Source organism: Mya arenaria, chromosome 6 (genome assembly GCF_026914265.1).
Source record: "Mya arenaria isolate MELC-2E11 chromosome 6, ASM2691426v1".
In the NCBI taxonomy this organism is placed as follows: Eukaryota; Metazoa; Mollusca; class Bivalvia; order Myida; family Myidae; genus Mya; species Mya arenaria.
In genome coordinates, this window is record NC_069127.1 from 56,513,775 (window position 1) to 56,538,754 (window position 24,980).

The 24,980-nt window shown below is 34.2% G+C and overlaps 2 protein-coding genes across 3 annotated transcripts; both read left to right on the forward strand.

The window, feature by feature from the left end:
* Positions 1–24,980, forward strand: LOC128238996 (uncharacterized). 2 transcript variants are annotated; one of them, XM_052955393.1, is made up of 4 exons: positions 1–62; positions 10,008–10,819; positions 23,319–23,408; positions 23,706–24,980. In XM_052955393.1, the coding sequence occupies exons 2-4, from the start codon at positions 10,015–10,017 to the stop codon at positions 23,789–23,791; spliced, it is 981 nt and encodes a 326-aa protein (XP_052811353.1). In that variant the 5' UTR covers positions 1–62; positions 10,008–10,014; the 3' UTR covers positions 23,792–24,980. The 2 variants fall into 2 exon arrangements, with proteins under 2 accessions (XP_052811353.1, XP_052811354.1); XM_052955394.1 differs by having other exon boundaries at positions 10,008–10,759.
* LOC128237921 (uncharacterized) lies at positions 23,862–24,530 on the forward strand. Its single transcript, XM_052953498.1, has one exon. It carries the CDS (start codon positions 23,862–23,864, stop codon positions 24,528–24,530), a length of 669 nt encoding a protein of 222 aa, XP_052809458.1.

The window sequence follows — 24,980 nt, forward strand, 5'->3', positions numbered from 1 at the left end:
TCCCTTGTTTTAAATTAGGACACTGACATACTTTACCTTTGTGGTTGGATTTGGAGCAACGGGTTCGTTATCTTAGTAGTATTAGTTTATATTTTGTGTCTGATAAGAGTGTAGCATGTGTTAACTATATTCTAAAGCTTTTTAAAATCGAGCCTACATTTGTCATAAAATGGCAGATCATTACAAGACTGGAGCAAGAACCTACTTTCGTTTTCAACTGTTATGATTGATCCTAGCCAAAGCTACATAAACTCAAATATTTGAAGAGCTCTGATAATAATCATAGACCACTTTAATTAAAGAGAGCTCCAATCGAATTTATGATCAATTGAATTAAATATCTCAAACTCATTTGTAGATCTCTACAATTCAATTGAAGACATCTCTAAATCATATGAATTGATTAGCTCCTTGTCTCATAAATGAATAAGAAACCTCTCTAATTCAAGATCCACCAGTAATCTCTTTTTATGGAAAGATAGAAAATAACTGCTAAACTTAAATAAATTGCAAACTATGTGGTACTTCAGTTAATAAGTTTCACAACTAATGCATTGTACACATCGATGCCAAGTTTATAAATGTCAGTTTTCGACAATTTTCTCCCCCCCCCCCCCGCTATTTTTTCATACGGAGTACAGCCCTTTTTAACTACAGTTTAGTATAATCAAAGCGCGAAGCGCTGAAAGACTATCTGCGGGCAAATATGTAAGAGTTGCAAATTTTATTTGAACTATATGGGAATGGGTGAAGGGCATATAGATAAAAGTGAAAATGTGCCGAGGGCCAAGAGCGCTTGTGCCCACACTGGGCGAGGAAACAAACATATCTGTATCTATTATATGGCGTCTTGTGTCATTTTGTTTATGTTAATGTCACTTCAATCCTCGTAATACCCCTTCCGCATGTATTTAATGTTACAATGCACGCCCTTTCAATCGTTTCTAAAGGTTTTTCGTTGCTTTGATTAAATATCATACGATTGCAATCCCATGCAGGCGATGGGACACTTGCGGTGGGTAATACATCTTGGGCTAAACTCAGAGTGGATATCAGTATGTTAACTGCCTACAAGAGCCTCCATTATTTTGACCCATAAATCTTGTAATTATAACGATCTAAAAATAGTTATGTCCTGCTAAAAATAAAACGCAGGGATACAGAAATACAGCGCGGAAATAGCCGAACAAGCAAAAACTCATACTCGGAACGCAATACAACTAATCTATTTTTATGATTTTGTCGTCATTCTGCTAAGGCCTAAAAAAAAAAATTGTTTGGTTAGGGTTACATCCTTTTTAAAAATAGGTAGGGTAGGTAGGCTTTTTATTTTTTTTTATTTTTTTTTTTTATTAGGCTTTATATAAGAATGTCATTTTCATCATTGGAGAATGGTGTTAAAGTTATCTTCTATATAAGCAATTAAGGTTTTAAACTACATATTGAAAAGCAGTTCCGAGTATGAGTTTTTCATTTTTTTTTCAAACTGACTATAAAAACGTTAGGGTCGGCGCCTATTCCGTAGGTAGGGTCGGGTAACCCGAACCAAATGTATTTTTTTTTAGGCCTAAACATAGAGTGCATTGAGACAAAAATACTGGGTTAAAACGACACGAATAGAAGTAGTTCTTTGGAATTTGCGGTCTTAAGACTACCTGCGCGCATGCGCAGATAGTCTAAAAATGTTGATCACCTTTCTGTGAGTTCTTTTAAAATTGTTCAATGAAATTAATTCCATGCAGAACTCTGGTTGCCATGGCAACTGAAAGGGAAACCTTTAGAAAATATATTTGACTAAAAACATGAGGCCTAGAGCTTTGAAATTTGGTGTGTTACATTGTCTTGTGGTCCTGAACCAAGTATATTCAAATTATGCCCCTTGAGTCAAAACTGGCCCTGCTTCAGGGGTCACACGTTTCTTACATACTTTTAAAGAGAAAATCTTTCACCATCTTTTTGTCAGAAAGTGACGATCTAAGGCTCCAATGTGTTAAAGGCGTTGTGTCATTTTGTTACTGTAATCGTTTACAAACTCGCAGACCGTTAACAGAAACGGTCACGTGATGAGAAAGCGCGTAAAAATAATCCCAGTATTCTCCGTGTTGTGTGTACTTGGGCATCGTGTTACTAATAATTCCGTCTTATAACATGCTGATTTACGATAATTTGCTTTGTTCCTGAAGTAAAATAGTATATACACGGATTTCTAAATAGTTCTTTTGACTATTGTTTTAAAACATTAATTCGCCTGAGATGACCCCTGATAAAAATAGAAAATCATGACATCACAGCAAGAAGCTGTCGCGTAATGCCAACGCTCACTTAACTTTCGTGATAGTTCGTTCAGTAACCAACCAACAACTGTTCAAGTGTTCTAAGTCTTTATTGTTCACCGTTCTTTCTAAGTATAATAATCAGTATATAATACAGCATGACATTTAAGGTAATCCCACATCCTAACTGCCGTCCATTAAGGACCCAAGGCCGCGTTCCTCGCCTTGCCTAACTCAACTCTCTAACATTATATTCATGCGTCTATATATACCACTTTTTTGTCTAGCTAGTGACAGTTGTGCATATTTAATTTCTTGTTATATACAAAAAGAACGTATTCTACAGTCAAGAACTGTCCAGCTAATTGGACTAATAGCCAGCGGCTATCACGACTGTCACCAGCTAAGTACATCTACATTTAATAATTATGATGAAGTATTTGCTTTTTGTTACAAATAAACTTTGAATTCTACTATTGATTTTTGTTATTACTTTAAAGTGTTTCATACGTAACTTTTATGTTACGCGACACTTTAAAGTGTTTATACGTAACTACGTTACGCGACAAAGCTTACGCAACATCACGGACCTATAAACCATGGATTGGCAACTCTCGTCTGTGTGATGCGATTAGCTCAAACTCACGCGTGCAGCGCGATTTCATTCCGAGATCTTACCGTGTGGTCGTTTTCGAGACGTCCGACATCGGCCGAATATATATGTACATGTAGGAAAACATTAATTGAAACTAAATATAAATTTAATCAGCAACATATTAGGTCCTGATTAATACTTCGATAATAAGAGAAAATACAATAACGACAAACTACAAACATATTACATGCGACATGTCGATAGGTGTTAAAAATAATCATCAGCAGAGCTGGCAGAAATAATCGAAGATCGCCGTTAATCACAGATCGGAGATTCGGCGGAATTTTCCAATATTTACCGAGCGCGCGCCCTGGGGCAATACTAAAAGGCTCACCAAATGGCTGCCCATATAGATATAGAGGGAAAAGGCTGACCAGGCCAGAAAAGGCTGACCAGGAAAATAAAATAGAATTGAAAAGATGTTTTTAATAAAAAAAATAACTTTTATGTTTTAATAAGTATATATTCATTAAGAGTATTGTATTTTTATATGTTTTTTTAAGTGAGTTTAGAAATCGTGATGTTATATTAATATCGAATAATTCAATAATTCAAGTCGATGCGATACATTCTATTTCATTATTTTATTAAATTATCAATTTATGGATAACAATTGATATAAATATATACAGCTTTGCATAACTTTGTATAGATCTGTAAATATGAGTAATTGAAATAAACGAAACAAACCCCTCAAGTAAAGTGACTTTCTTGGTAGCAGGTGCATGGGTTTGGTGAATGTGTGAGAAGTTTGCACGATATTATTAAAGTTGTTCCTTGTTATAACTTATCGTAATTGGCGTAATTAAGTCAATTCAATATTTAAATAATTAATTTTATTAAAACATATAATGCTCTAGATATTTAATAAATTGTGTGATTTGGATCTATGTGATTTTGATTATAATATTACGTGGATTTGTGTTTAGTTTATTCAAGTACTTGTGTTCATTTATAGACAGCTTAGTTGTTGTGAATTTAACCTTTGACTTTATTTTTTAAACATTTTCATTAAGGCTTTAATAGTTGAACATTCTCAGACAAAATACTTAGGTGGTTTCACTCAGTACCCAGTGATCTCTTACTCTGGATTTACCGTGCGCGAATTCCAGGAGAAAAGTCATACATGAATGCAAATAAAAAAACGAAACTGATCATGAACGAATTATAACTACTACAATCCTTTCCATTATGATCAATCAAGCGAGAAATTGTCACTAAGTCACAATAAAACTGCCACGAGGAGCAATTAGCGCCCCGGGTGTCGAATTGATGTACTGTATTTGTTATGAAATTGTATTGATTTTGGGTACAAATAATGTTGAATTAGTGAACGATACATTTTTCATTAATGAATCTAAAAGACTATTTAAATCATGTTCAAATTACTTGATAATGTTTCAAAAGATCCACTCTTATGCAATGTATAACATTTGAATGGATGTTGTTTAATACATGTATGTTACAATAGAAGGATACAGTTGATCATTGTGAAATTTAATCTTATCTTATCGCTGACTAACACGGTCAGCCTGTATTTGTTATGTCATTCGCTGACTATCACGGTCCGCCTTTTTCGAAACTCTAACTCACAAGGATAGTAGATAGTAGATGTTGTTTAATTCGGAAAAAAATATTTAAAAGGTAATGTTAATACATGTATGATATAATAGAAGGATACAGTTGATCATTTGTGAAACTTAATGACATATAATTGGAAACATGTATTTCTTATCGCTGACCAACATAGTCAGCCTTTTTCGAACACTTACATAGCGTAATATCTTATCGCTGACCAACACGGTCAGCCTGTATTTGTTATGTTATTCGCTGACTATCACGGTCCGCCTTTTTCGAAACTCTAACTCACAAGTATAGTAGATAGTAGATGTTGTTTTAATTCGGAAATAAAATATTTAAAAAGTAATGTTAAGACATGTATGATATAATAGAAGGATACAGTTGATCATTTGTGAAACTTAATGGCATATGAGCATAAGAATAAAATTTATTTAATCGACAGCATGGGAAACGAACGACGTGATGATAGAATTAATCCGGATGGGTTAAAAATTCAACTATCGCAGATTTATGGGGAAAATGAAGACTGTCTAAATATCGTTGTACCTACAGTCAAAAAAAAATGACAATTCAATAGATTGTGGCTTATATGCCATTGCACATGCAGCATCTTTTTGTTTTCGGCAAAACCCGTGTTTCGATTTAATATTTAATTCATTAAAACTGCGTGATCATTTATCAGAATGCATAGAAAAAAAATAAAATGTCTGAATTTCCAATCACCTCCAAGACAATCAGTGGACGGCGAAAAAATTCAAAAATCATTAAAATTGAAAACTATTGTGTATGTAATTTGCCAGAATGCTTAGGCGGCCAAGTGCAATGTGATAACTGACTGAACAATTACAACTTAGGCTCAGACATTTACGTATTCAGTAACTCGATCAATCCTTCATTCAATCTTGTGATCAATCCATCATTCTTTCATTTATTTAACTATTAAATCAATCAATCAATCGATCAATCAATCAATCAATCACATGGGCCATGACAAGAGCACCTCCATGTGATGTGGCCTGGATGAAGAAGGATACTTTTTCTTACAAAAAAAAATGAAAACTGTCTAAATATCGTTGTACCTACAGTCCAAAAACAAGACAATGCAATAGATTGTGGCTTATATGCCATTTATTTAACCATTAAATCAATCAATCAATAAATAAATCAATCAATCAATGGATACTTTTTCTTACAAAAACTTTACGAAAAGTTATCAACTAAATCTTCATCTTCAACTAAACGCTCTTATAATTTATAATATATTAATAATATATCAATTATAATAATTTAAATAGTACACAGAAATAAATAAAACAACAAAAAAATAATAAAATATTAAAAAAATTCCATTCTCATTTTTCTGGTCAGCCTTTTCTGGCCTGGTCAGCCTTTTCCCTCTATATTGGCAGCCATTTGGTCAGCCTTTTAGCACGACCCCGCGCCCTGGATTGTGGGTAAATTATTATTTCTTATCGTTTCACCGATATCGGGCAGTTGCCAATCCATGGTTTATAGGTCCGTGGCAACATGTGTGTTTACGCCGTAAATATGAATGAACAATCGGGATTTTTTAATTGGACTAATTTGTGCAAAGATTTATGATAAAGGTAAACAGGAAGTTTAATTTTGAGACTGACTATTGATACATGCATACTAGAATACTACTTGTACAACTTGTACAATGAATCAATAAAACATGTAGATATCTACTGTATACGTGCGTACAGGCAGTATTTATTTACTACGACGTTTAATAAATTGTATTTCTAGCACACCGGATAGGCATTTCCGGTGAATTCAGCCGTGCTGGAAAACTCCATCTGGCATCCCCCCAATGCCAGATGAGTCACGCGCTGTGACGTAATAATTTCAATTTCTTTTATTATACACTTTATGTAATCATAATTATGAGATATAAATAAATGAGTTCCATTAACATTAACGTAACAAAATAAACTTTAAAAAAAAAACCCTTAAAAGACGTAATGTTTAAGGAACTTATTGACGTATGCAGTGAATACAAATTTCTGCACGTCATGACGTCAATAAACATCGCACACGCTTTTTGGTGATATGTACAAAAATGCGCTTTTTTGTGTATTTTCTTCACAAAATATGTAATTTAATGTATGCTAGATTTTTTTTATCTATCATGTGTTTCTGTTCCGTATAGAAAAACCCGACCCTCGGGCACGCTGCGTAGCCGGTAACTCGGCAAGCCTCGTTATCTGGCAACGCAGGTGCCATCGGGTCGGATTTTTCTATCCAGTACGGGAACACATGACAGATATTATTACTATCTTCAAATAGTGGTCCACTTTTAAGTTTGTTTAAATCGTGCCTCTGGGGACAAAACTGGCCCACCTCGGGGGTCTCAAGTTTCATTTACACTTATATAGGGCAATCTTTGAAAATCTTCTTTTCTCAAACCGAATGACCAAGACCTTTGATATTTGTTATGTAGCATCATATCATGGCCATCAACCAAGTTAGTTCAAGTTAAGCCCCTGGAGAAAAAGCTGACCCCACCATCAAATTCATAATTGATTCACTGCTGAATAAGTCGGAATAACATGATTTTGGTTCATATTCATAAAGTCTCTTGCATGTTCTTTTTTTCATAAAATCAAAAATTTTGCAGTCAGATCCAAAATTGTAAGATGTCAGTGTCTTTTTGTGTCACAACGTTCATGCTCTACAGACAGAACAAATTGGACTCAGTGTTACAGATTCAGGCACACTTTAAATTAAATTCTGACTTACCGGTACGTCATTGGCATGTTTGTTAATAAAAACTAGAAGCTGTATAAGTACTGGCCATGTTCTGTAAATAGCGTGTTTTTTGTATAAATAGGATGTTGGTTTAATTTCTGCAGTTTCTTTCAATCTTAACGTGATTTTTAACAAAACTATGTTCTTTATAGCTAGTAGACAAAACGTTTTAATGCAAATTATTTCTTAGATGCGTTTTTCCAGTTGTGGTGAGAGAAGGACTTTATATTTTATATTGAGTTTTTAGAGCCACAGGATCCAGCAAAAATATTTGAGCCCGTTTGTCTCCACTTTTACACGTTTTTTCATTACAAATTAAGATCAATAGAAGATATCGACTTAAACTTCATACAACTAACCACCAGAATGTGTTCTTCATGACAATTGATGTAATTCCAGCTTTAAAATTACAAGATTTATGGCCCTTTGTTATTTATTGAACGTACACATTTTTCTTGATTCTTTACCTCAGATATCAATTTCAAACTTTATAAATTTGCTCACAGTAACAATATACTCTTTTATGACAAGTTATATAACTCCAACTTAAATATCATCAGAGTTATGACCCTTTTGTAACTTAAATGAAGATTACACTTTTTTTAAAACTGTTTATGAAAAAGAAAAAAATGAAGGTATTAACTTCAAATGTATGGTCTTTCCCTCCACATAGTCATGCTCCCACAAAAATTGAGTGGGGGGGCATACACATTTGCCCCTTGTCCGTGCGTGCGTGCGCCGTGTGTTATTCCGTATGAACTTGTGTCGCTCAAATCTCCAAAACTATAGAGTCAAGAAACCTTGGTGGAATGTTATTTATGTGATGTAGTTTTGAAACATGGGTTTCGAGAAACCAATTTTATGGCCTTTGAATAAGCAAAAAATGTCCTTTCTGGACTTGTGTCGCTCAAAACTTAAAAACCATATTTATTTACCTTGACCCATGAAACGTGAGGGGAATGTTAATGGGGTGATCTAGTTTTGCACCTGGGGATTTCTGCTGAACTTAATAAAACCAGAGTTATGGCCCTTGAATTTGCATAATTGGCATTTCTGGACTTATGTCGCTCAAAAATCCAAAACTATATGACCAAGAGTCATGAAAGCTAGGTTATGTTGTTTGTGTGATAAAAATGTGCACTTGGGGTTTTGTTTGCCGTTGCACTTAGTACATCCAGAGTAATGGCCGTTGCATACGCAAAAATGGCATTGTGTGACTTGTGTCGCTCAAAACTACAACTTATTTCACATAGAGCCATCAAACTTTGTAGGCATGGTATTCAGGTGATGACGTTGTGCACTTAGGGCTTTATTTTTCGATGCACATAGTACAACCAGAGTTTGGGCCCTTGAAATAGCAAACATTGGCATTTTCGGACTGTTTAACTTGTGTCGCTCATAACTTCAAAAGCATTAGTCATACAGTCATGGGATCTCTCAAAAAGGTTTTTGATGTTATTAAGTTGTGGACCCGATAATGTTGATGCAAATTTATGGAGTATGAACTTAATAATGGCCCTTGCTTTTGTGACAAACGCGGCATATGGGAGCATCCGTGTCCTATGGACACATTTCTAGTTCATGTTTTTCTTGGCAACCTTAAAGCCATTGAAGAAATAAACTTCAAGTTTCATATTCTTTCTCCCAGTAATTATAAACTATTGTTTGACATGTGTTTAACTCTCACTTTAATATTGTTAAATTAATGACTCTCTGTAACTTAAAAGAATAAAAAAATAATGTACTTTTTATTAAAACTTTTGAAAGGAATTGAAACCTCAATATCATTATTGCAATGTGGCCTTATACAGAATGCAAGAACCACAACTCTGTGACTCATTGTCAACAAATTGCCTCCCTTGATTTAAAATGACTATTACGGCATAGTATATTAAAAAAAGTGAATTTATATTTAACTTTTGGTTGAACTATATTTATCAGATATGATTATGCCAACATGGTACTTTATGGGTATAAGTACACTAAATTAGAACTTTAATACATAACTATACTTCTGTGATGGCTCTTGTTAAACACGTTAATTGTGTACTTTAAATAAACTTTTACTGTTAAATTCACGATAAACTTACTTGTGTTATTTTGTGTGAACAATAAAGGCATCGGCGTAGCACAGTGCATTTGTTTGTTCTGTTATATTCTGCATATTACATTATGGCAAACACTGACTATGGCAAAACATTCTTTGATGTATTACAAACAGGATTCGCATAATAAATAATCAACGTTGAAATCGCAACGTTGTTTCAACGTTAAAATTGCAACGTATATTCAACTTTCTAATCCATCCATTATTTAACGTTGTGTCAACGTTGAAGTACGACGTTGTTTCAAACTTGTTGCGCCTGCTGGGCTAGTGCTCTTTAAAATGATTAAATGTGAATCCTCTGGCAATCAAATTGGCGAAGGCATGCGCCAGAACAGTACGTTTGTTTGCTATAGTTGCGGTTCTATACTATTGACCTTACCATACTCTGTACCAATGACAATATTTCTGTTGACATATTTGCTGATGGTAACATCACTTTAACACTCAGCAAGAACACACTTAAGTACATGGATAACCCTTCAGTCAAAATAGCATACTGGTGCTATTTGACCTAGTCATTATTTTGGAACTATTGAGTTATGTCGCAATGGTAAATAAAACATAAAAAAATGACTTACTGACTGCTGGTTATTATTTTGTACTTTACATCTTCTAACAGGGTCTGAATGGAGGTTCATGGAAAGCAGCTTCAACCAATTGCATCTGCCATGGACAAGAATTGCATGTCAGCAAGCATGAGCGACCAGTCAAATGACGAAGAGAGCTATGAACCATGTGAGAAGCATCCGAAAGAGTTCATCAAATATTTCTGTTCGAAACACGATGCGCTCATTTGTGGACACTGCCTAGCATTTGATCATCGCTCATGCAGCGTAATTTTAATATCCGATTTGAGCAAGTCGGAAAATGGAAGCGTCAACAAAGACATTGTCGATTTCATTACAGACGTTGATGAATATGCGTCTGAAATTGAAAACAACAAGAACTTTGTAACACAGATTAGTAAAGCCGAAGTTATGAAACTAAGGGAATATAGAGATGATATTGAAAAGTACTTTGATCAAAGAATGGACTTCCTTTTGGAGAACATACAACAAATGAAAAGCATGGACGAAACCCTATTAGATTCTCTAAAACCTAAATGTGACCACGTCAAATCTAAAGCAGAAACACTCAAATCTAGGCTAAGTTTGCTTGAAAGCAATCCTGCAAAATTGTTTATTGAAACGAAGAGAGCACAAACTGAGCTAGCCGGACTACGGTCAACCCTGGCTGACATGCACAAGGAGAAGATTATTCATGAGTACCGATTTAACAAGGATTCCATTACTGAGAAGTTGCTGGCGTCCAAAACCGGCCTAGGTACAATGAAGGAAAGACATGTGGCACCAAGGAAGAAACAACTTCTCGGTATGATGACGATATACTTTAAAAGATTGTCACGTAAAGGGCCTTCCCTATGTAGCAAAAGTTAGTTTTCTTTATTTATTTTTGAGATTCAATAGATATCAATCATGTTACATACATTCTTTGAAACCTGTTAAACATAGATGAGTTGATTGTACCTTAAACAAATGATGATAATTTAGCTCTAAAGGCATTTTGCCCTTCTGGGTAAAGTCTTAATGCAAAATTAATATGCTGTTTTGTCAAAATATTAAAAAATCAAATCACTTTGCCGTGATTGCTTCATTTCAAGAAAAACATTTTCACTTTTTGTCAAAATTAAGCGCATAAGTTTCTTTATTTTTCACTATTTAAACAATTCTTTGAACATATGCCATCAAGAAACCACATGACTTGGTAAACTATGTAGTTTCTGGCATTATGAAACTAAAATAAATTTAGATTGCAGACAAATGGTTCCAAAAAACTGAAAATTGTTTACGAGCCAAAATGTCGTAGAAAAGTATATCGTTACATTTCCTCCACTCATTATCTCACCGAAACAGGTTTGGAACGATGTACGTATGTTTCACTCTTGAAAAATATTTGTCATTTTTATCACAACAACATTCCCTTTTAAAACATTTTAAAGTTTGGCCTTTCCCACTAACTTTTGCACATTGTGAGCCTAAAGGACTTTGTAGACAGTTGCTATATTTACTTAACCTCCCGTGCCAAAAAAGCTTCGCTAAAGCGTCGCAAAACGATGCTAAAAGCGCCGCAAAACGATGCTAAAAGCGCCGCAAAACGATGCGGTATTGGCCAAAAAAACAAAGCTTTAGCGAAGCTTTCGATTTGTTAAAAGCGCAGCTCTTGCGAAGATTCTTCCTTTTTTGTTTGAAATAGCGAAGCTTTGTGCGGTATTGGCCTGAAAAAGCGCAGCTTTTGCGAATAGCTGCGCTTTTTGGCTAATACCGCACAAAGCTTCGCAAAAGCTTCGCTATTTCAAGCAAAAAGCGCAGCTTTTGCAAATAGCTGCGCTTTTTGGCCAATAAAAAAAGGATATTTTTAATAAATCAATGCAATAAATCATAATTTTATAATATTATGCAAAATAATACAGTTACAAAATAAACAGTTATTAATTGCATTCAACTGAATATTCACAGAATTCATATTACTTAAATTTCTATACATGTTATCATCATAGATCTTAATGCTTTGTTCATAAGCCATTCCCATGATAAGCCATATTTGTACAACAACACAATCAGAATCTCAGAACCAAATTTAAAATAGGGGCGGCCATTTTGTTGGGATTTCAGCAGGAAGGGTTGGATGTGTTTAAAGGAATTAATGAATTTACACGAATAACAACCATTGATGATTAAAGGGATAAATTAATGATATTAAATTTATGATATAACTATCATAAGATCAGATGAACATGGACTATGATTTGGAATGACAATCCAATCATTTGATGTTTTGTAAAAGATGACATGCAATACTGGTGAGTTCTTATAATTTCGAGCAAAAAGGGCAGCTTTTGCAAATAGCTGCGCTTTTTGAGCCAATATAGCAGAAAGCTTCGCAAAGCTGCGCTTTTCAAGCAAAAAGCACAGCTCTTCGCAAAAGCTACGCTTTTTTGGCCAATACTGCAGAAAGCCTCGCAAAAGCTGCGCTTTTTGTGGCAAAAAAAACGCAGCTCTTCTCAAAAGCAGGGGATAAAAAGCCTCAGACTGGTGTAACAAAAAACTTTTAATAAAATATATATCATATATACATCGATGCCAAGTTTATCACTAGTTCCCACATGATATGAAATAATATCCCATTGATACCTGTGTATAAACATCCCCAATAAAGAATAAAAACAAAACATTATGACCTTTTATTGCTGTATTAAAATGTGAAATTGTTGAATATCAATTTTTTTTCACTGATACTATAGTCTCTATTAAACCACATGGAAGCATATTCTAAATGTTTGAAATCAATATTTATACTTAATATTGTTTATTTTTGTTTAGATCTTCTAATTATTTACACCATTAGTTGGTGTAGAGGCATACCTTTCAGTATGATACCTAAATTGTAAACTATTTTTTTAAACTGTCAACTACATAGTAAAATGACTTTTTCCATACTCTGCCTTATGTTGCCCTTTTGTTAAATTTAGAGGTTCCTAACGGCTCTGTTTATTACACAGTGTGAACTACCAGATTGTTAATTGATCAATTTAATTTTCAATATCTGGCAGGCCATCTGGCAGATGGCAGTTTTATTACCCCTTGTAAAACAACACTGATTCTTATCAGATGTACATTTAATGGAAAAACATTCTGCAAATTTTGATAGATATTCTGTTAAGCCAAGGGTAAAAACAAGAAATCAATGAGTTTTAAAACTATACCTTATAAATTTCATTGTATTTTTAAGAGCTGGATATTATTTTGAAATATAAAGTCCAACATGTTTAAGAAAATAGTCACTGAGGTTATTAAGTAATTGATAAACAACTAAAATAAGTATAAGATCAGAATATTATAAGAACTCACCAGTATTGCATGTCATCTTTTTCAAAACATCAAATGATTGGATTGTCATTCCAAATCATAGTCCATGTTCATCTGATCTTATGATAGTTATATCATAAATTTAATATCATTAATTTATCCCTTTAATCATCAATGGTTGTTATTCTTGTAAATTCATTAATTCCTTTAAACACATCCAACCCTTCCTGCTGAAATCCCAACAAAATGGCCGCCCCTATTTTAAATTTGGTTCTGAGATTTTGATTGTGTTGTTGTACAAATATGGCTTATCATGGGAATGGCTTATGAACAAAGCATTAAGATCTATGATGATAACATGTATAGAAATTTAAGTAATATGAATTCTGTGAATATTCAGTTGAATGCAATTAATAACTGTTTATTTTGTAACTGTATTATTTTGCATAATATTATAAAATTATGATTTATTGCATTAATTTATTAAAAATATCCTTTTTTATTTTATTTTGAATCATTAATTGATAATTCATTTATTCATCCAGTCATTTAAAAGTAACTAATTAAGTAAATTAATTAATCAATTTATTAATTATTTATTAATTTATTTATTCATTCCTTCATTCAATTATTTATTCAAATTTTCATTCATTCATTCATTCATTCATTCATTCATTCATTCATTCATTCATTCATTCATTCATTCATTCATTCATTCATTCATTCAATCACTAATCAATCAACCAACCAATCAATCAACCCACCAGTTAATCAATCAATACATCAGTAAATCAATCAAACATTCACATTCATTCATCATTTATTCATTTGTGCAATCAATCAATCAATCAATCAATCATTCATTCATTCATCCATGTATTATTTTATTTTTGGATTCAACCCTTTTTTTCCATATTTCATTCATTCATCAAGAGATTGAATACTTCATTCAATCAGGAATAGAATGTATGAATTTGATGAATGATTGAATATTTTTTTATGTTATTGTAGATTTACACATGGATAAACTAAAACAATTAAATTACTGCTGATAAAAGAAATTCTTAACTTGAACATGAATTATTATAATTGAGATGAAATGCAGAATTTTTAAAAGAAAAAAATTCTTCAGCTAAGAAAAAGCACTTATTATTTATATAAATACACTTCAAACACAAAAAAATGCACCTACAAAGCAAAAGATCCAAAAAAATAAGCTTCGTCTTTTCTTTTAAAGCTTCGTCTTTGGTTGAAAAGCTTCGTCTTTTCCAATAAATATTGGCCATCTTAAATTTAAAAAAAAGAAGCTTTTTATGCAAAAGACGAAGTTTTTATGTTGAAGACGAAGCTTTTGTTTAAGGAAAATATGGCTTAAACAAAAAGACGAAGCTATTTTTCAAAAGACGAAGGTTTAGCGAAGCTTTTTTACTAAAAGCGAACCTTTCATGAAAAAAACGCAGCTTTTGCGAAGCTTTTGAAAAAAGCGAAGAAAAAGCACAGCTTTTGAAAAAAAACGCAGCTTTGGAAAAAAAGCACAGCTTTAGCGAAGAAATAGCTTCGCTAAAGCTGCGCTTTTTATGAAGCTTCGTTTTTATTTGGCACGGGCTGTATTACTTTTGCACATTGTGAGAACCTAAAGGACTTTGTAGACAGTTGCTATATTTACTTAACCTGTATTTCTCTTATATATTACTTTCTATTAGTTTAATGGCATACGAATTTAACAATAACAAGAGGGGCTAGAATCAAAAGATAATAGTTCCATTAAATAGTTCCATGTCCATTTAAGGGGAACATGTACTCGTTAATTCAGCCACATTAAGGCCAGCACTTTTTTATATTGTGGTTTACGGGAGCGCCAACCCTGTTTTTTGTCAAAACCAAATAAAAATAAAAGTTATATCTTATCTTTTATTTTTATTCTGGCCGCCGACTGTCATTTTTTCCTGACTTGGAAAAAAAGATTGATGACGTCAGAAGTTTCGGAGACGATTTGTCAAATTTTATACTATTCCGCGTCTATAACGGCTATTTAAATTGGATGTTCACTGCGCTTATATATGATGTAATCAAATCAGAATCATTGTAATTGCGTCGTCATAGGCCTGCCGAACAAGATGTCGGCATTTGATGTAAGCAACAATACGATAAATGTGTAATTAGATATTTTAAATTGATTCTTATTGACGAAAACACTTCGAAATCATTGGTACGCAAAGAAAAAATAACGTTATCAGTTGGTGAAGTTGTCGAAAAATTTAATGCTTAGTTAAAAAGTGAAACGTTAAAATAAAGAACGTACGTGCCGAGAAACTGACACGGTTGGCGGATGGAGTTTTCAATAGATTGTTCTCATCTGAGAGGGACAAGACGTTCGAACACATCAATGTTGCAAGTATGACCCTTATTAGCTCAAGCTTAGGGCATACTATGTTTAAAGTGGTCTAAACATTGCTTTATGTGCATGTAGTTAGAGTTCAACTGAAAAAAAATAACAACAATTGAGCATCAGCATTTTGCAGAAACTTTATTCTTGGTCCTTATGAAATATATATTTCAATAAGGTACTCATTGCCAGAAGTAATGCATATCTGAAATGTTATTGGACAATAATTCGGCACTGACATTTAAATTTGTAAACATGTTCAAATACTGTACTTATTTGCTAAAACTTTATTTTTGATATTCTACAGAAACATTTTGTGCACCTATCTATAAAGGACAATATATATTCCAATTTTATTTTTCATTTAAGTTTTATGTTCATCTTTAAAAGTCAAGGTGTTCATTATGTGCCGGGAGTGGGGTAAACGTAGGATTGTGTAAGGCCCAGCAAAATTGACATCATCTGAGGCTCAGTCAGTCACCGGAGTTGAGGAAGAGCTTCTTTACATATGAGGGGATTCCCTCTTCCATGCAAGGACTTACAGGTACCAAATTATTGTCAAGGAAGGCTTTTCATGCAGTACTTAATAGAGGCATCTTATTCAGAAGGTCGGACATTCAACGTTTTTAGCCTGAAAATCATCTATTTGAATACAAGCCGAACTCAGTGCCCAGTTTATTCTCATGAATTATGAAAAATGATTGTTAGCAAATCATTTTTTAAGTGGCAGCCTGGTAATTCAATTTGACTGACAACTTAGTTCACTCTATAAGTAGTTTGTTTGAGTCTGAATAACGAACCCATTAAAAAAGGTTACAAATGAATATGTTTGCGTTTTCAGGTCAAACAATGATTTTTGACCATATCTGCTTCTACTGTGGGGTCAGTTATGTTCTAGACACTGATGAAGTACGATTTTTAAAGGAACACTTTAACATGGTTTGTCCGATATGTGCAAAATGCAGGGAAACAAAACCTTTCAAGACTGGAGGTGCTAAGAAAACCATAAAAGAGTGCAAAAAAATAACAGTTCATATCACCACAAAGAGATGCTTTGAAGTCTTAATAGAGACAATTAAAAGTGAGGTGTTTATATGTGTAACAATTAATTTTAATCATAGCAGTGACTTTGTTACAATTGTTGTTTATAATGTCTTCTTTTTTATTTCTAATAGATACATTTTGTTTTTATGTTTGTAAGTGGTTTTCTAGTTCTTAAAAAGACAGTATCTAGTCATGTTTTAAATGCCTAAATGTGTTCTATTTTTAATATAGACAATATTTAGTCCTTTTTTAAATGCCTTAATGTGTTCTAGATTTAATGTCAAGTTTAAAAAACTGTAATATGTTCTAGTTCTAATAGAGACATTATTTACCAATGGAAAGCTGTAATATGATGATCATATATGTGAAATAAATTTGTTTGGTTCTTGTTGTAGTATTTTTGCTTAATTAAAGCTCAGAAAAGTGTGTTTTAATGTGTGACACAAGCTTAAGTGTAAAGAAATACAGCAATTATTTTTGTGTGGTGATTTTGAACTAGAATGATAAAGTTGGAAACAAATAAAATAGATATGTTTACTAGTAAACATTTAAGACAAAAATCTTTTACACGCGAATTGGGACATTCATTTTTGATAGTGTATTACAAAGAAACATGTCAAACAGTGTATTACAAAGAAACATGTCAAACAGAACACTTGATATGAAAACAACAGACTTATACAACAAATTCTTTTCATTAATAAAAAAAAATGTAGACAATTCTTCTACATATTTAGGTATTCAAATAGCATAAAATAACTTAAATCACGTTATTTTCAGTTCACTATAGTGTCTCTTCAGTTCAAAAGTATTATCAAGGTGCAAAATAGACAATATACAACGGTTGTAAAAAATAAAATAAAAATGTTCTATCCTTACTTTTATTTTTAATCAGGTTTTCACATAGTCGAACCAGGTAATTAGAATGACGAAAGTCGTAGTTCGGGCAGGCGGGCGGCCGGGTGGCGTCAAACTAACCTATGAAACTGAATAACTTTAGTTAGGGTTGACATATCTTGACCAAACTTAGTCTCAAGAAAGAGTTTATGGTTACCTTTCATGGGATTGCGTTTGGGGTCCCTAGGGTCAAGGTCACTGTTACTAAAAATAGAAAAATGGTTGAAACTGAATAACTTTAGTTAGGGATGACATATCTTGACTAAACTTGGTCTATAGGAAGAGTTTATGGAGACCTTTCATAGGCTTGGGTTTGGGGTCCCTAGGATCAAGGTCAAGGTCACTGTTACTAAAAATAGAAAAATGGTGGAAAGTGAATAACTTTAATTAGGGATGACATATCTTGACTAAACTTGGTCTATAGGAAGAGTTTATGGAGACCTTTCATGTGATTGCGTTTGGGGTCCCTAGGGTCAAGGTCACTGTTTCCAAAAATTGAAAAACGGTTGAAACTGAATTACTTTAGTTAAGGATGAAATATCTTGACTAAACTTAGTCAATAGGAAGAGTTTATGGAGACCTTTCATTGGATTGCGTTTGGGGTCCCGAGGGTCAAGGTCACTGTTAATAAAAAATAGGAAAACGGTTGAAACTAAATATCTTTAGTTAGGGTTGACATATCTTGACTAAACTTGGTCTTTAGGAAGAGTTTATGGGTCCCTTTCATGGGATTGCGTTTGGGGTCCCTAGGGTCAGGGTCAAGTTCACTGTTACTAAAAATAGAAAAACGGTTGAAAATGAATACTTTAGTTAGGGTTGACATATCTTGACTAAACTTGGTCTATAGGAAGAGTTTATGGGTACCTTTCATGGGATTGCGTTCGGGGTCCCTAGGTTCATGGTCAAGGTCACTGTTACTAAATATAGACAAAGTTGAAACTGAATAACTTTAGTTAGGGTTGACATATCTTGACCAAACTTGGTCTATAGGAAGAGTTTATGGGTACCTTTCATGGGATTGCGTTTGGGGTCCCTAGGTTCATGGTCACTGTTAATAAAAACAGAAAAACGGTTGAAACTGAATATCTTCAGTTAGGGTTGACATATCTTGACCAAACTTGGTCTTTAGGAAGAGTTTATGGAGACCTTTCATTGGATTGCGTTTGGGGTCCCTAGGGTCAAGGTCAAGGTCACTGCAACTAAAAATAGAAAAATGGTTGAAACTGAATAACTTTAGTAAAGGATGAAATATCTTGACTAAACTTTGTCAATAGGAAGAGTTTATGGATACCTTTTATGGGATTGCGTTTAGGGTCCCTAGGGTCAAGGTCAAGGTCACTGTTACTAAAAATAGAAAAACAGTTGAAACTGAATAACTTTAGTAAGGGTTGACATATCTTGACCAAACTTTGTCTATAGAAAGAGTTAATGGGTACCTTTCATAGGATTACTTTTGGGGTCCCTAGGGTCATGGTCACTGTTTCTAAAAATAGAAAAAATGGTTGAAAATGAATAACTTTAGTTAGTGTTGACAAATCTTGACCAGTCTTGGTCTATAAGAAGAGTTTATGGTTGCCTTTCATGGGATTGCGTTTGAGGTCCCTAGGTTCATGGTCAAGGTCACTGTTACTAAAAATAGAAAAACGGTTGAAAATGAATAACTTTAGTTAGGGTTGACATATCTTGACCAATCTGGGTTTATAGGAAGAGTTTATGGATACCTTTCATGGGATTGCGTTTGGGGTCCCTAGGGTCAAGGTCACTGACAGTTACTAAAAATAGAAAAACGGTTGAAACTGAATAACCTTAGTTAGGGATGACATATCTTGACTAAACTTGTTCTATAGGAAGAGTTAATGGAGACCTTTCATAGGATTGCGTTTGGGGTCCCTAGGGCCAAGTTTTAGTTCACTGTAACTAAAAATAGAAAAGTGGTTGAAACTGAATAACTTTAGTTAGGGTTGACATATCTTTACCAAACTTGGTCTATAGGAAGAGTTTATGGGTACCTTTCATGGGATTGCGTTTGGGGTCCCTAGGTTCAAGGTCAAGGTCACTGTTACTGAAAATAGAAAAAGTTGAAAATGAATAAATTTAGTAAGGGTTGACATATCTTTACCAAACTTGGTTCTTAGAAAGAGTTAATGGGTTCCTTTCATGGGATTGCATTTGGGGTCCCTAGGGTCATGGTCACTGTTAATAAAATAGGAAAACGGTTGAAACTAAATATCTTTAGTTAGGGTTGACATATCTTGACTTAACTTGGCCTTTAGGAAGAGTTTATGGAGACCTTTCATTGGATTGCGTTTGGGGTCCCTAGGGTGAAGGTCAAGGTCACTGTAACTAAAAATAGGAAAACGGTTGAAACTAAATATCTTTAGTTAGGGTTGACATATCTTGACTTAACTTGGTCTTTAGGAAGAGTTTATGGAGACCTTTCATTGGATTGCGTTTGGGGTCCCTAGGGTCAAGGTCAAGGTCACTGTTACTAAAAATAGAAAAACGGCTGAAACTGAATAACATTAGTCAGGGTTGACATATCTTGACCAAACTTTGTCTATAGAAAGAGTTAATGGGTACCTTTCATTTGATTGCGTTTGGGGTCCCTAGGGTCAAGGTCAAGGTCACTGTTACTAAAAATAGAAAAACGGCTGAAAATGAATAACTTTAGTCAGGGTTGACATATCTTGACCAAACTTGGTCTATACTAAGAGTTTATGGGTACCTTTCATGGAATTGCATTTGGGGTCCCTAGGTTCATGGTCAAGGTCACTGTTACTAAAAATAGAAAAAGTTGAAACTGAATAACTTTAGTAAGGGTTGACATATCTTGACCAAACTTGGTCTTTAGAAAGATTAATGGGTTCCTTTCATGGGATTGCATTTGGGGTCCCTAGGGTCATGGTCACTGTTAATAAAATAGGAAAACGGTTGAAACTGAATATCTTTAGTTATGGATGACATATCTTGACTAAACTTGTTCTATAGGAAGAGTTTATGGAGACCTTTCATAGGATTGCGTTTTGGGTCCCTATGGTCAAGGTCAAGGTCACTGCAACTAAAAATAGAAAAATGGTTGAAACTGAATAATTTTAGTAAAGGATGACATATCTTGACTAAACTTGGTCTATAGGAAGAGTTTATGGAGACCTTCCATTGGATTGCGTTTGAGGTCCCTAGGTTCAAGGTCAAGGTCACCGTTTCTTAAAATAGAAAAAACGGTTAAAACTGAATAACTTTAGCTAGGGATGACATATCTTGACTTAACTTTGTCTATAGAAGGAGTTAATGGGTACCTTTCATGGGATTACGTTTGGGGTCCCTAGGGTCAAGGTCACTGTTTCTTAAAATAGAAAAGCGGTTGAAAATGAATTACTTGAGTTAGGGTTGACATATCTTGACCAATCTTGGTCTATAAGAAGAGTTTATGGAGACCTTTCATGGGATTGCGTTTGAGGGCCCTCGGTTCATGGTCAAGGTCACTGTTACTAATAATAGATAAACGGTTGAAACTGAATATTTTTAGTTAGGGTTGACATATCTTGACCAAACTTGGTCTATAGGAAGAATTTATGGATACTTTGATGGGATTGCATTTGGGGTCCCTAAGATCAAGGTCAAGGTCACTGTTACATAAAATAGAAAACTAGTTGAAACTGAATCACTTTAGTCAGGCTCCACATATCTTGACCAAACCAGGTATAAAGGAAGAGTTTATGGATACCTTTCATGGAATTGCGTTTTGGGTCCCTAGGTTCAAGGTCAAGGTCGCTGTTACTAAAAATAGAAAAATGGTTGAAACTGAATAATTTAAGTTAGGGTTGACATATCCTGACCCAACTTGGTATAAAGGAAGAGTTTATGGATACCTTTCAATCGATTGCATTTGGGGTCCCTAGACTCAAGGTCACTGTTACTAAAATAGGAAAACAGACACAGACTGAAGTTCTTCTGTCAATCATTAAAAAACCTGGTTTCGTCGCATTGCGGCGTTTCTTGTTATTTTTATGGTCGACTGGGGAAATTTTTGACTTTTATTTTCATTTTTAATTTTCCCCCTCGACCCATTTTTTTTAAAAATTTACCGTAAACCACGTAATTAAAAAATGTTGGCCTAAGGCTTGAAGACTGATTTTATTTGCATTGTGTTATTTATGCTCTCTATATATTTTGCCTGCGTATTCATTTTAAGGAATGCATTTAGAAATGAAAGTTCATCATTTAGTTGTATTTACAGTAACACGTATTTGCCATAGGTATGTATTTATTAATGTCAATAAACCATGGGTATGACACCTTGGAGATTTATGTTCGTGATGCATGATATCCTCACATAATTAAGGTCACCATCTTAGCATGTCGCATGTATGATATTATGTATGTATAATATTTGCTAGCCTGTTTAACCCTAAGAATCTTCATGTTTCACCCATAATGTCATAATATCTCGACTAAGCCAGAATATTGGACAACTTGGACCAGCATGTTTTTAGTAATGTCCCCTTCATGTATCAAAACTAGAATTTGTGCCCTTCATTTTGCACTTTGTCTACATTTCAAACCATCCCATGATATGTATACAGATTTTTGACATCAGATGTAACAAATGGTGTGTATCAAATTTTTTAGCAAATGTTTTAATGCGTAAATGCCATTCCTTCAACAGAATGTAGATATCCATCACAAATGTATATGAGCAGGCCTTCTATTTAAATATGTATGAATAAACTTGATTATTTTGATTGACTTTCCACCTTTTTGTGTCGATATCTCGAAGTTAAGGTCAAGTTGGAATAAAGGTTTTGTTCGGTAAAAATGTAGGACAGCTCAAGATATAATAATATATTATGAACGCAATCGGAATGCCATGGTCAAATATTCATATATTAGGTGAGCGATTTAGGGCTCTCAGGGCACTATTGTTAAGAGTACAGAATTATCGAGGATTAAATTCGTTCTTATTTGTCAAAGTTAAAGTTCAAATCAGAATGTCGTTGTAGCTGTTATACCTATTGTTATAGTTAGTGTATCATAGATAACTTTGCATTCGTCAATGACCTGGCAAAGGTATTACAGAGCAATAACATTGCTTTTAATCTGACCTGGCAAACGTATTGTAGAGCAATGTCCCGAATAACATTGTTTCAATCAAAAGGTCAATATCACGTTAGAGGTCAATGTTGTCAAACCAGTTTATTTTAGCACTGTGTAACTCAGTAGCTAGAGTTCTTGTAAAACGTCGGATAGATTCAGGGATCTTTGTTATAGGTTTATCATGAATCCACAGCTCTTCAATAACTTTTCCCGCCAATTCCATAAGTCACAGATATAACAAAATATAATTATTATGATGTTTTCATCTTGAAAACAAAGAACGGAATAATCCAGTGTTCCAACCAAAAGTATCAATTTAGGAATTATGGTCACATATGACCACACAGCAATAGTATTAAAATACAAAGAAAGACAACTCCGTTAATCAAGTCAAAGCTGATTTCCTTGTTTTCTCCCTTACATCAAATATATCTAATTAAAATGTAAGAATTATGAAACTCTGACTTTGTTACACAACGATATGTGGATTTAATGGCAAGTCGTGTATCAAAACTTTATTAAAACAATGTGATATTTAGTATTTAATTGAAGATATACTATCATGATATACATATACCTATCTATCTGACATGGCCAAACTGGGGCATAAGTTCGTCCCTGTGAGAGTTCCTTTCTTTTTCAGCTAGCTGTTGCTGCATTACGAAAGAACTTCTCCTACTAGTTGCTGTAGTAATTATCGGAATTATTGTCCCGGTGGTTGTCATTCGGAAAGGTAATTGAAATAAGTCGTTCAAACATAGCTGTTGTATCTTCATATACCTATGTAATGTACATTTTACTTCTGCGGCATTTATTTATGTAATATATAGCAGATGATGAATAAATGGCATTTAAAAAAAACAACATGTTTTATTGTATTCGCTCATACCTGCTGAACACAATTTCGCACAATCTAATTCGAAAGTTTTTGTCGTCGATTTTTATTACTTGATCGTTTCGTGTTTGAGTTGAACGGCTATGTTAAAAAAAATAAAAAAAGTTGCTTAGTATCCATTTTTCGCATTCACAGGAGACCAGACTGTGAACAGTGTTGACCTCACCAGCCTTCGATTCACTCGAGATTCTGACATTCCAGTGAACGGCATTCACGACTGACATGCTCCTCCTGCCTGGAGACAGGCTGCTACTTGCATATATGAAGGACAGAAAAGTGAAAATGATTAATATGCGAACCAACATCTTGATGTCCGAGGTCAGTCTGCCAGGTGAACCATTGCGCATGTGTATCCTCCCCGGGGACAGGTTGGCTGTAAGTTTACGAGATACAGGACGTATTCAGTTCCTGAAGACCTTGGAACAACTCTCCCTTGAGGAAAACGTCAAGGTGAATGGTGAATGTTTAGGTATTAGTTACCATAAAGACAGGTTAATAGTGTCGTACATGAGTGGAAAGGTGGAGATGATGGACATGACTGGGAGCGTGATCAAAACTATTGACAAAGATGACAGTGGACAGTCAATATTTGGCCAGCCATTTAACCTGATAGTGATGAGTGAAGTTCAGACAGAAGTGATTTATGTATCAGACGGTGGTAAGTCCACCATCACAAAGCTGGACATGGATCTGAACATCCTCCAGACATTCAAGGACCCTTCCCTGAGAACACCAGTAGGCATCACTGCAGTGGGAAATCAGCTTCTCATCAGTGGCTGGGAAAGTAACAACATCATGTGCCTGGACCTGACCAGTGGCCAGATGACTGAACTGCTGGGTAAGGTGGACGGGATAAATCGTCCTTTAGCTGTTTTCTACGATCACAAGCAGAAGAAAACGTATGTCTCGTTTGACATCAAAAACTTAGTGAAGGTGTACAAGGCAGATATGAACGTTTAAATATTTTAAATTGCTATTTTCCTTCTTCAAAAAGAGTTTGTTTTGATGAAGGAAAGCTGTAATCTACTTATGATTTATCCTTTGGCTAGTTTATTACTATTTGTAACTTTTGTGATACATGTTATATTGATTTCTTTCTTTGAAAACCGATGTGCTTCACTCCTATATTTTCTGAGAATGAGAATATGCTTTTTATATTGTTGGGTATTTCGAAAATGTTTTGTTTTATATAACGAAAAACTTAACGAGAAATGGCGACATGTCGAGCCCGTTGAAAGGGAGTTTGAGACAGACATTATGCTAGGTAATGTCAAACCCTAACTTGAAATGTCCCACCAAATGTGCAAGGTAAACCATTGATTTATGCAACAACTATATCTCGCTCATCGAAAGCGGGCTTGAAAATAAAATGACTTTATATATGAAATGTAAAAAATGTATTGGATGTTT